A 13,749-nucleotide genomic window follows, 5' to 3' on the forward strand; every position below is an offset into this window, starting at 1 on the left:
TTAGCAAACTTGCTGAGCATGCCTTCAATCCCCCTGTCTATGTCATTGATAAAGATGTTGAATAGTACCAGTCCCAAGACAGAACCCTGGGGAGCACCACTTGTGACTGAATTCCACCTGGACATAGAGCCACTGACCACAACCCTCTGGCTGTGATCAGCCAACCAATTCTTTATTCACCAAATATTTGAACCTTTAAATCCATCTCTCTCCAATTTAGAGAGAAGGATGTCGTGCAGGATCGTGTTGAAAGCCTTGCACAAATCCAGATAGATTAGGTCATTTGTCCTTTCTTTGTCCACCAATGCCATCACTCTATTGTAGAAGGTCACCAGGTTGGTCAGGCACTATTTGCCCCAGGTGAGGCTGTGTTGACTGTTTCCATCAATCTCATCTTATTATGTGCCTTAATATCTCTTCCAGGAGGATCTGCTCCACAATCTTTCCAGGCACAGATGTGAGTCTCACTGGCCTGTGGTTCCCTAGGTCTTCCTTTGTCCCTTTCAAGAAAATGGAAGTTTTCCAGACACTGGAAACTTTGCCTGACAGCCATGACTCTTCAAATATGAGAGTGATTTGGGAACCACATCTGACATACCCTGTCAGTATGAGAGCCTTCAAGCTCAACGCCTTTTGTAGCTGAAGTAAGAAGGCCTTGTTAAAACCTTAAATTTTGTTTACTTTTATTCTAATGAGTATGTATGTTTCCTGGACTAGTTTCAGGTGAGTCCCAATAATAACATAATCAGTGAGTGTAATTAACTAATTGTGTCACAGACATGGCCTTTTAGATTCAGTGCTGCTGCATTTTTTTTTAATTCTAGTGATGGACAGGAATCAATTTGCTTTTGAAAGGTGTGTTCACACAAGATCTACAGCACTAGGAGAAATAATTGAGCAAGTGCTAGCTTAACATTTTTGTGATAGTTTCATTCTCCTGTTTATAGAATTGCTCAGGTTGGAAAAGACCTTCAAGATCATCAAGTCCAACCACAACCTAACCATACTACCCTAACTCTAACAACCCGCCACTAAATCATGTCCCTAAAAAGTGAATTCTTAGACATCTAAACAAAATGTTATCTCTTGTCATGAGCATAGATGTATACAAGACAATGAAGTTTAACACATTTGGTATATAGTATTTCATTATTACCTCAGGTGTTCAGCTTTCAGAAAATTCGAAGTGGTACAAACTTTTTTAATATGTATTTCACTTGTATACATTGATTATTCTTTTGTCTCAATTCTAAAACTGCCATCTACCTGTAGTCAGATTCTGCTTTGGAAAATATTCTTTTTCTTGGTTTCCTAGATCAAGGCTTTTCCCTACTTCCTTCTCACTTTTTACTGTGCTTTTTTTTTCCACTGCTTTCTCCAAAAGAATACAGATCTTTCAACAGTTTCAAGAGGAAGGAAGCATACCTACTTCTTTTTTTCATCTTTTTTATGTGACAAAGAATGTCTGCTACTTATATTGTAATGAAACTGAGATTGAGTCATAATAGTAAGTCCTGTCTTCAATAAAATGAGCTACCGTATAACCTTTCTTGATGTCTTTTCTTTTCTTTAAAAAAAAAAAAAGAAAAAGAAAGAAAAGCGTACATGTGGGAGGGTTGAGACAAATAATTTTGAGCTCTCATGGGCCTTGCTTTTTATGAGTTTTCCATCCCAACTTTGAGCCATAAAAAATGGATATATCTTTATTGACCTGAACTTCTTCTTGAAGATCTTAGTTTCCATCAAGATGAAGGAAAAAACAATGGTGAAGAAGTACTTACTTTTTCAAAGTGCTTTTCTTCTTTTAATGTCCTAGTCCTCTGAGCATACTTGTTTCAAACTTTTTCAGTGAATTCAAAGTTTGACCATGTCATTTTCATTGGTAACTATTTCAGTTATTCCACTGGAGATACTAACAGGAAACAAAGTAATTTAGGAATGGGTTTTAAACCAAACTTACAAATGATGATGTCATTTATGTTAACTACAAAAAAAAGTAAGAAAGGAAAAGCAAGAGAAAACAGTTCCTTGTTTTTTTTGTTCGTTTTTTCTTTTTCCTTAGTTATATAATGACCTGCTGAGGGGGGGGAACTAATGAAGTTTTTGTATCATCCTACACCTGTGTCAGCTTTTAAGAAGGAAATTGGATTTCTGCTTTTAATACAAATGAGAATATAATAAGGCTTACTATTCAGTGGAAGCAAATTTTATACTAAAGAAGCTGCAGTCTGCAATGAAGTAAATACGTAGCCCTGAAAAGTGTAAGAAATGCAAATATGTTAGTGGAAATAAACTACCAGCATTTAGAATGAGAGAAATTATAAGAGATAGTACAGTGAAATGGTAATATGTCAGAGCCTGCAGGGTGAAAAAAGAGACATGAAGAATTGTGGTGCAAAGGTGAAGAATTGCCACAGCAAAGACCTCTGTCCTATTCTAAAGCCCACTGGAAGGTGCACTTTGCATTTTTAGGAGTTGAAGATCTCAGTGCAGATGAAAAATAATGTTGTAGTTACATGCTTCTCAGTTGATGAATCTGAATGTGTAAGAAGTGTTAAGAAGACTGAAAGGGGATCTTATCAATGCTTACAGCTATCTAAAGGGCAAGTGTCGAGTGGATGGGGCCAGGCTCTTTTTGGTGGTGCCTAGCAACAGGACAAGGGGCAATGGGCTCAAAGAGGAATACCACAAGAAACTCTATCTGAGCATGAGAAGTAATTTTATTTTGGAGGTGACAGGGCTTTTCAGATAGAACCATCTTTCAAAAAAATATTACCGTCTGAAAAGGCTTGAGAGTCTGTCCCACCAAACTCATGGCTGCCAGTGAACAATTATGCCTGATTTTGTTGAAAAGAGTAGTTGTCATCATAGTACGCTGGGAAGGATAAATTGTAAGGTTGGCCAGCAGTTACCTTCTTCCTTTTCTAGTCTGTTCAGCTAGTATGCTCTCCACAGGGGAGAGAGCTGATGTAGGAATAGGTTCCATGTCTTCCATCTGTGCTAAGCTGTAGGCAAGTGCTATCTCCATAGTGAACTGCCAAGGGAAACCTTGTCCAGTCTCCTGAGAAGCCTAGTGATTGTGAGAACCAGGTGCAGATTGTCATATATTAGTCTTAATTCCTCGAATGAATTAAGGCAGGATGAAAGAGAAAACTGCTTCTGAACATTCATCTTGTTGGCTTTCTAGTAGCGTGATAACTTGTGCAAACGGATATGGGTCTAGAAGACACAGATGTAGGTAGGAAAAAGTTTTCATTCAAAAATGAATCTTGAAGATTACTTATTTAAAGTATTAAAACATAAAGATATGAAAGTGAATGCTTGGGAAAGACTCTGGTAAGTAATGACTCATTTTACTTTATAGTCACTTCCATTACTTATGAAGAAGCTGTCTCCTAGCCTGAGATTTTCTCTGTTTGATGAAGAGAACATGATGACATGTCTGGTGACATGAAGTGTCAGGATGGAGGTTGGAAGGAACTGACTGGAGTGACAATGTGCTGCCAGAGGCAAAGGATATGCAACCTAAGAATAGGGAGCAGTCCTGTATAATGTGACTTCTACCAAAAACCTGGAACATAGTGAAAAGCATGTCAGTTTTTGAGCATCGGAGGATAGTGAACCTTTTCTGTTTAAAGACAATTGTATACCCAGTAATAGAAAGTAAGGTTAATCTAGAAATTAAAAATCTCAGAAGAAGCCTCTAGCTGTGTGTACTATACAGTTAGTTGTGTTAGTTGCTGGTATCATAGAATCACTAAGGTTGGAGAGGACCTCCAAGATCATCCAGTCCAACCGTCCACCTCCACCAATGTTTTCATCTAAACATCTTTTGAACGTCTCTAGGGATGGTGCTAGTCACCTTCATTACACTTCAAAAATACACTCATACAAACATCTTAAAGGAAATAGCAGACCTTCAAGCCTTATTTTTGTCAAGATTGTATCTGTTGTGATGGTGTTAGAGTAAATGCTAATCTGAAGATTACTGACTTCTGTGGAAGGTGTAACACTGGACTAATCAGACCTTGGATTTGATTCAGCATCCATCCCTGTTTTCCTGTGGTTTTCTGTAAGGATCTCTTTAGAAAATAAACTCTTCTCTCCACTTGGAGAAGTGATAGCTGGGAGTTTCCACAGTGTAGTTTTCTGAAGTCAGGTGCAGCTAATGTGCCTCTTGACTACTGTTTGGAAAAATTTGAGAGGTTCTAGCTGACCACTAATCATCAGTCCTCTGTTCTACTAATTTCACCCTGTGGAAACAAAGTACTTCATTTTGAGGCTTTCTGAAGTCCAGGAAAGCACTCTATCGGAGAGCGTAAGATTGTTTAAGTTGCAATTTTTTGGTAGTAGGGGTTCTGCAGGGGCGACCTCTGTGAAAAGTAGCTGCCCCCTGCTTGTAACAGCTCACTCTTGTTGATCCCATAGCAGGACAGTTTGTTTCCAAATACCTGAACTTGTAACTAAATATTTAAATGAACTGGCAATAAATTAATTTCTCTTAGCCAAGTCTGGTTTGCCCATAGCAGTAATTGGTAAGTGATGTCCTTGTTTTTATCTGGACTCAAGAACTATCTCACTCCTGCTCTTTCTGTTCCCTCTCTCCACCCCGCTCTCCTGCTGGGAGAGGAGCAAGCAGAGAGAGAAGCTGGGTGGGAGTTTGGTTCCTGTCTGTGGCCAGCCCCCAACAGATAGCAGAAGCTTAAACACTACCCAGAGTTTAATCACTTAATAGCAAGCATAGGGCCAAGATCACATGAACACATTCTGGCCACATCTACATTCAAAGTGTTGTCAAGCATGCTTTGTGTCCAGGGAATGATGACGAATCTGCATTTGGAGCTGCAGGGAGGGAGAAGTTTTAAGATACTGAAATTATCCTGAAACAAAACATACTGTCTTTACCTGAAATGATGACAGACCAAGCAGCTGGAACTTTCACTTGGCTAAGGTGATACAGAAGCTTTATCCTCAGTTCCTTAAAAGGTCCAGTACTTGTTTGTCGTAGAGTAGGCAGTGTTAACATAGCCAGCCATGCTGCTGGCGTCCTTGTGGATGTAACCTTGGTAACGGTGTGTTTAGATGTACTTACCTACTCTGTGCAAAACGTTGATTTACATGCAAAGGAGCTTTGTGTGGGGAATGTTGTAGAAAACAGTATGCATAGGAGGCAAGTTGATTATTTGTTTTGTATTCTTGGTTTACCTTCAAGAACAATACTTGTTTGTTTTGTTAGCATTCTTTTAATATATTTTTGTTGTTGAAAATAAAACACCATGAACTGTTAACCATTTTCCTGTGGGCAATCTGTGGGTGAGCATCTATCATTTAATGTATGCAGATACACAGAGTTTTCTTTTTGTGGCACGTTAGGTAAGGAAAAAACACCCACTCCACCTCTTCGATGAGTGCGTTTCTTCAATTTCCTATGATGTGTTAAGGTTACAAAAAAGTGGCTCACTATACATTGTGCTTTTTTTTTTAATGATTCTGCAACAAATCACTTAAGGATTGACTGATAACCAGTTTGGTCTTGTCTCTTTATTCAGTAATTTGGTGAATTCATGACTGTTAACTGGCAGAAAGGAGGGCTTTATAAAGTACATCAAATATTTGATTACTTTCATTAGTCAAAATTAAAAAAATGTTCTTACAGTACCATGTTTTTATGCTTTACAACAATGTTTAGGATTTTATAACCAATCCATCTCTTCTTAGCCCATGGAGACTGGCCAAAGTCTGGAAAAATCCAGACTTAATGGCTTGAGAGTAGGAGATAGTTGACATGCTGATGTTATTCAGTTGAGCATATACAGTTTTTTGATATGGTAGCAGTTCGGCTTTGCATGCTTTTACTGGATTAACAAAGACTAATGCTTTATTTATAGCTTGTAAACTATTTCAAGATGTACACAGGGTAAATAAAAGTCATTTAGGGACTCCCATTTAAACAGATCAACTTAAATTTGAGTCCTCACTCTTTTGCATAATAACAGTTGTTCCTGTTCTTCTTCATAACATTAGATGTTACAAATTTCCCCCCAAATTCTGTTGCATTTAACTATTTTGTCTTAGGAGGTTAATATATCCCAGTAAAGCCAATTCTTGTGTGATTAAAAGGTTTGATTTAGTCTACTGCAAATTGAGTTTAATGGTCTTCATGGTTGTCTTTGTTCTTATAGAACTCAAATATAAAATGAAAAAAGGTGAAACACGGGGGAAAAAAAGTTGAAATTATTCAAAAGAGGATAATAAGAGATATATTCATGCATACTTGTAATTTAAAATTATCACCAATTAGCACTTCATCATTAATCAACCAGGGTAGGTAGGGAAAAAAATCAATGCAAATACTACCAGTTCAGTGATTTGGCATCAGCCTAGCAAAAAGGACTTGTAATAGAAATACTCAAAATTAGTTTTAGTGGGTCTTTCTCCGAATCACATAATTGCTCTTCATCATATTGTATTAATTATTTAATTTCCTTTATTATCCTGTAAAATAAGATTCATCAACATCAGTTTGAAATTTTCTTTCTTGTTCAAGAAAAACAAACATTTTCTAATGTATTCTCAAAATAAAAGGATTGCATCCTGATGATAAAAACAACTGTGACGGAGATTTTCAATTGTTCTGAATGTAATCAGCACAGAAATCCAAGATAATCAGTCAAGCCAAATTTTTAAAGTGTTTTATCTGAGAAATTTCAAAATGTATGGTTAAGTTACATACTTGGATAGAGAACGGGCTTGGTGAAACAAAGCTATTTAATTATAGAAAGATTGATTCCTAACAAGAATTATTTCTGTTAGGCACAACTGCATTTCGGATATTGAGGTATTAGTCTAACTATTGCTACAGCTTGGTAATGGCTTGAATCATCTCAGATCTTCTGGTAAATTTGTGAAATGAAGAGGCTAAGCATGTGCACTTGCCAATGAAGTTTTTTCCAAATAATACTTTGAGTTTCATCTATATGCATTAAAGGAGCAAATTACCTCCGAGGAGGCAAGCTTTGTGTTGTGTCAGTGCTGGCCAGTGTAGGAAGAACATGCCAAACCATCTAAAATTACAGCACCAGGGGACAGCCTGATCATCTTGGCCTTCTGGAAAATCTCATGTCTCCATGTGGTTGATCTCTCCTGTTGAAAAAAACAGTGCTATTTGGACTGGTTTCATGTAACTGTGACACATACTCCATTCAGACAGAGTGTATACTACCACTCTTGCATGTATTTCTAAATAACTTTGTAAAGGGGAAGGAAATCCTACAAAAACAATTTACTGCTTTCATCACAAATAATGATTCCCGTACAAGGAATTAGCTGGAAGGCTGGCACTTGGTAACTTTCCCCCAGATTTAAACTAAAAAGAGATGGAGAGATGAACTCTCTTGGGTGGGAACTGCACACTTAGTCCTGTGTGGTTTTTAAGCCCACTTTACCTTTGTGCCCTTTGTAACAGCAGCTAGACTACATCTGAAAAATCTGCAAGTGGACAAACCACAGTTCTGTGATTCTTTTTCTATTATTTGTGTCACTTTGTAATCCCTCCATCTTCTATAAAACAGTTCGCACAAAAAAAAAAAAAAAAGCGTCTGCTCATGCTGATGTGGGAGAAATAGATTGTAAAATAGCACTGCAGGTGGAAGCTGCTGCTAAGTTAGGGTAGAAGAGTTCTCTGACATTTCTAATGGAAAGAACTAACCTCTGGATTACTTAATTATGTGTAGCTGCTACGAAATTCATTGTGCTTTTGTTGGTCATAGAATTGTTTGATTGCTTCACGTCTGCCTTTCCCTTACTTTATCTTTGTCCTTAAGGAACCACTTGTTATCATTGCTATAATTCAGAAAATCTTTGAGAAAATCTTTTCTGAGATCAATAGCCAGACACCTTGTTTTTCTGTTTTGTAGGTAGTGACACCACAATTCCACCTCCAAGGAGAATGTACACTGTGAGTCCTCCTCCTGAGGGCTATGCTGCAGCTTTTCCAGATACTAATAGCATTACAATTTCTGAAAACTCTGAGAGTAGTGCTGACTCTACAGGTAAGTTTGTACCCTTGGTACTGTGATGAATTTTTCTGAGAGAAACATTCTAGCAAGCCTTACCAAGTAAATTTAAATTGCAACGATTAAGTATCTAAACTGTTGCTGCCAGTGGGTGTCACTGTTTTGCAGTATAAGCAAAATGAGATGGGTTCATTCTTCCGGATTCATTTCCTTTGTTAGCTTGCAGACCAGATTCAGCATTTGGTTATAGCTGTACAGTGCCGTAGACCTTGCTGAAATCAGGAAGTCTTCAGCTCCTCCCATTTGAGTACCACATGTATATTATGCTCACTTACAGTCATGTTGTTTTTAAAAGTAATGTAAGATACAGCTCTACTGGTGAGTCTTACTGATGAAGTTGTGTGGAGTAGGGCAGAGACTTAGTAGTCTTTCAAAGTGATCTCTGTCAATTACAGCAGAAATTCACCTGATTGACTCTGATGGAAGTAGATACTAATCCATACATTTTGAGAGGCTTTCTGATGAGAAACTGTGGCCAGGTTACTTTAGAACTTGTCTGCTACAAGAGAAGCAAAGCAGAATCTCTAGAGTGGCCTCTAAGTGAAGTTCGTTAAGAAACATGGCTATCTGAATGGAGTTTCTAGAGTTAAATTGATTCCATCTGTCTTAGAAATAAGTGGTAAGCTTAGATAAAACAAATTATGTAGGTTTTTTTTTTTCAATTACTGTGTTCCTGTGGATATGTTTTTTCTAAATTGTCTGTCACTGTCATGTGCTACTATATTATTAACAGCAATCTACAGCAAAGGAAATACCCAGGTGAGCCTCCTGAAGTAAAACATTTAATAAGCAGTATTTATTAAACTACTGTTTGTTCCAGCCTGGAAACTGTCTAAATTTAAGGAAAACTTGAGATTCGACTTAGAAATATAGAAAGGCAAGTATGCCTTGCCTATGAAAACAGTACCTACAGGGGTGAATTTTCAGCTTGAAACCTGAGTCTGTACCATATTCTGAGCTCCATTCATGGCATAACCTGTGGTTAGTATCCTGGTTCTAACATGTGGATGAGCATGTCACCTTTCTGTGGGGAAACATGCCGTGAAGAAGCTATGATACATACTTGAATCAGAATATGAGTAGAACTATCAAAATGCTGTGGTGACACTTCAATAATGTTCTTTCTCACTGTGAAGTTAAGAGACTTTTTGATTGTGTAGGGGAAGAAATTCCTTTATCAAAGTAAAATAGCAGTACGTCTTGTTACTACTGGAATTAAGGGATTCTAATGCCCAACTTATATCTTGTGCTTTTCCCTTTGTTAGATGGGATTTGCATTCAGTCCTGAGTCTGTTGCTAAACTTTCCTCACATTTGAATTACATTGTTCTCTTCGGACAGTACTTTGGGTTTCTGTCCTACAGCATTTCAGATTCAAGCTGCTGTTTATTCTGATATAGAAGTAGTCTTTCTCTTCTCTGTATTTATAATCTTTCCTTACTCTTTGATATTATCTCCTTTCAAACATCGGAGGGACATTCCCCTTCTTGGTTAAGTCATATAGTACCTTGCGGGTAAATAGCCATGTAACACTAACTTTTATGCAGGGACTTACGCTTCTTCTAAATAAAACTTGAAAGCATAGCTCTCTCAGTGCACTGGTGACTGGGGTACATCCTTGTTAAGATATTGGTACAGAACTTTGTGGTAGAATTACTCAGCTACAATTTAAAATCTACAAATAAGTGAATGCATGGCGCGTATTGCACGTTGATATATTGCATAGCAGTAAAACAGTAGAATTTAGGATTGCATAATATCGTCCCTTCTTAGGGTCACGTAAATATTTGTCTTGTTTTACAGTGGATAGATTATTGAGCAGTGATGCCACTTGCTCTTTTGCGTTACGTTTCATCTTTTTTTTTCCCTCTCTTATTTCAAGGGAAAAAAAAAAAAACTTTCCAACCATGATAGCAGTAAGTAGTGTTCTGGTGTTGCTTAGTGACGGTATTGACTGTTTGGTGGTGATCTCTTACATCTGATCCCAGTCTCAGTGCTCAGTAGGAGCAGATTTTCAGCTTCAGCCACTGTTTTAAGGGTTAACAAATGCATCAGGAATTTTGAGAGACTCTTATTTTTTTATTGGGTTGCTCTTTGACTTCAGAGGTTATCACAGAATCAAAAAACAAAATTAAGTTTGAAGTAACATTTAGAGCTATTTTCTCTTTGCAAGATGAGGTTGACTATAAATACCATTCTTGCCACGCAAGAAAATCTCCATGCAAGGAGATTTTCTTACCAACCTTTTTCCATTTGCATTAGTGTTTCACTGTCCCTTTATGTATTCTAGATCTTACTTGCTGCAGCTGAAGACTCTTGTTGGTTCCATCTAAATATGAATTACAGAACTAGGCATCTGTGCTAATCTTGTAAGACTGTGGGGGGCATGGTTAATTTTACCTGTGTTTGTCTTCTATTGCATTTAATCCAAGCATATATACAGAATTGGGGTGAAGACTGTAATATCAGGCAGTGCTTATAAAACATGAAAAGGACAGTTTAAGCAGTCACACCATGGATTTTTTAATTTGCTGGTCTAGATTTGAGTGTATAACATAACAGACAAAAATACATCAAAACATGATGAAATGCACATAAGAAAGTGAAAAAAAAACATATATTGTTTGACCTCTTTCACATATTTGTAGGGATAAAAGCTCAGAGTACTTACCTCCTAAGCAATGTTGCCTTTCTTGAAGATGTTGTGTTATTAAGTGCCTCATTTAATTCCTGAGTTTTCTGTGAAATAATTTTAGAGAAGGTGAGTAAAACAACAAAAAAAATAATCAAACATCCATTTATTGAGACTAGATATGTGGTTGAGCAAATATCTAGGGATGAACTCTGAGGTCAGAGTCTGTGTGGCTTTCAGAAATACAACAAAACCCCTTAGACACCTAAGTGGATTAGTGAAAATCTGACGATGATAAATGGCAAGCGTACATCTTCAGTTTATGTTCATTTAACTCAGATAAGGTTAAACCTCTGAGAGGCTGTGCTTTTTTTTTTAAATTTGTTCAAGAGCACATCCATTTACTACAGATTTTGTGCTGCATCTAGCACCTTGTTAGCCATTTTTAGCTTTCAGGCCCGGAAGAAAGGAAAATAAGTTCTGTTGAAATTCGAATAAACATAAAATAACTTTGTTGTTTATTGAACTTATCATGTTAAAATAATCCAACCATATTTTGAGATTAAAATTCTTCAGTTGCAAATTTGAGAGGAGAAGGGGCAATAGGCACAAACTAGAACACACGGGGATCTGTCTGAACTTGAGGAAGCACTTGCATTAGGTGTAGGTGATGGAGCACTGGCACAGGTTGTGCAAACATTGTGGAGTCTCCTTGGAGATTTCCAGAAGCCGCCTGGATGTGGCCCTGAGCACCTTGCTCTGGATGACCCTGCTGGAGCAGGCACTGGACCAGATGGACCCAGAGGTCCCTGCCAACCTCAGCCATTCTGTTATTCTGTGAACTTAATTACATATCAGCACAGATTTCTTACATAACTTTTTTCCCATAAATTAAGAAAACTAAATCAGTGTCTATCTAAATTAATATAACAAGATTATCAGGAGGAGTAGATATGTCATGGCAGATACTTCACTGTATTAAATTCATCTGTGAAAAAAAGGAAATATTCAGTCACTAGAATATGAATCTATAGATGGCCCATTTCTAAGAAGTTATTTAAAAGTCGAAGTTAATTACAGTCATACATTAATTTCTTGTTAGCTATAAAATGTATTTGATTCTTCTTTTTCTCTAAACTTGTAGCTTATGGTTGGTCTTGTCAGAGTTAAATGGATCTTGTCAAGCGTACAAAAAAGTAGATCTGCAGGATTTCAGTATGACTTTTTCTCCATCTATCTCTATACGTTGCTTTTAACATTTCAGATACTTTTCCAAGTATTTTTCCCTCTTGTGTCAACTAAGTGAATTGCATGAGGTCAGGGGTCTGGTTAACTTGTGGTATATGCATAAATGACTTAATGGAGTTAAATAAAGTTGCTCTTTCAGGTTTGCTTTGTGTAAGCAAGTGGTTAATGAATCTTTAGCAACGAGAAGAAAAATCTAAGACACTTGTGTCTTCCAAGAAAATAATGAAAGTTCAGTTTATCCGTGTTCTTAGAACAATAAATTAGATTTAAGTGTCTTTTTTAAGAACTTCCTTGACTTGAATGTTTTGTAGGAATTGAGTCACTATAATGGTGTGGTCAGATTGAATTGGATATTGAAGAGAAGAAATAATACAGAGATTTTTATATACATATAATTGTGCTGGTACATTTTAATGCACTGCTATCTCTCTTCTAGCTATAGATTTTATCCTTGTGATGAAGGCATAAAAATGTGTGATTTTGAGCTATACATAAGTATCAAAGTCATTATCTTCATAGATTCAAACTCTAATTTTGATCTCTGATTCAATTCATTTATTTTTATTATTTGTTTGTTGAGAAATATTTCTTTAGGAGTAGTTCCTTAACGCATATGTCATCACTTATCAAAAGATGTTCTCAATAAAAGGAGAATTCAGGAAAGTTTAATTGTCTGTCCATTAACTTACTATAAAGAAATAGCTTAGTTTTCATTTGTTTTGTTTAGGTTTTTTATAAGACAAAGCTAAACTATGGCGCTCTTGCTACTTATTTGAAGACAGGTAAAATATTATATTTTAAATTACAGTTAAATGCTAAAAATGTAGCCATATTCTGTCTGAAAGATAATTGATTTCTCCAGCAACATTTCATCTTTAATAGTACAAGCAAAGATAATAAGATATAGCATATAAAATAATTTTATTATGCACAAGCTGGACAGGAATATAATTCTTCCATGAAGTGCTTTAATATTAAATTCATACTTTTATGTAAATTCCCAAAGTGGTATTTGATGTTTCTTAGATTCATAGCAGAGCAAATACTTGACCCAGGGACTTTGGAAAATAGACTGTACATGTAACAGTCTATCTAAAAGTTGAGGGCACCTGGAAGAATAGAAAATTAAAAGAGAAATGTACTTTAAGGTAATTTTTTATTTCATAACTCTTTTTCTTGTCAAGTCTCACTTATTTTTCCATCATAATCTTGATCTGCAATGCAGTAATTGTTTGATGATGTCCTGCTGTTACTATCTTGATAATAACCTACCCAGTTTTTCTGAAATCTTCTACATAGACAGAAGGAGCAAGACCTATCTGCGCTTTGTCCTACCCATTAGGGGGCTAGGACGGACTTGACTATGAGGTAATGCTATAGCTAGCAGGAAGAGAGTCCAGTTCATATACTTAATTCCCATGCTGTAAAGAAGTCAAGGTAGAGAAATGAAAGTAAGCAAACCATTTTCTTCTACCTTTTGACAGCTGACAAGTCAGTAATAATATGGAACATACTTGTCTGGGAAATAACTTCACCTACTTAAATTTGTTTGTTGGGCCAAGGCAGTGCAGTTGCATGTAAGAGATGCATACGAGTCAGTTGTTAATGTAAGTGACATTTGGAGTTTTGATTTTTGTTATTTTTGTTTATTTCTGTTACTGAAAAGAATTGCTGCTGCAGTAAGAGCTTCAAGCTGACGGAATCTCTAAGTCCAGAGATCTCTCTCTCAAGTCAGTTTAGTTACTGAACATAGATGCACGATGCATCCCAGGAAATTACTAGCCATGTCTATGAG

The 13,749-nt window shown here is 36.7% G+C and overlaps 1 protein-coding gene across 7 annotated transcripts in view; it reads left to right on the forward strand.

The window, feature by feature from the left end:
• ERICH1 (glutamate rich 1) overlaps positions 1-13,749 on the forward strand; it is a 99,188-nt gene that overhangs the window by 25,220 nt on the left and 60,219 nt on the right. For all 7 annotated transcript variants that reach the window (XR_002436546.1, XR_002436544.1, XR_002436545.1 and 4 more), the window contains exon 3: positions 7,917-8,051. Coding sequence is in view for 1 of the 7 variants with exons in the window: in XM_021390286.1 (XP_021245961.1) it covers positions 7,917-8,051 (135 nt within the window). In the remaining 6 variants the exon portion in view is untranslated. The remainder of the gene's footprint in view (positions 1-7,916; positions 8,052-13,749) is intronic.

Source organism: Numida meleagris, chromosome 3 (genome assembly GCF_002078875.1).
Source record: "Numida meleagris isolate 19003 breed g44 Domestic line chromosome 3, NumMel1.0, whole genome shotgun sequence".
Taxonomy (NCBI): domain Eukaryota; kingdom Metazoa; phylum Chordata; class Aves; order Galliformes; family Numididae; genus Numida; species Numida meleagris.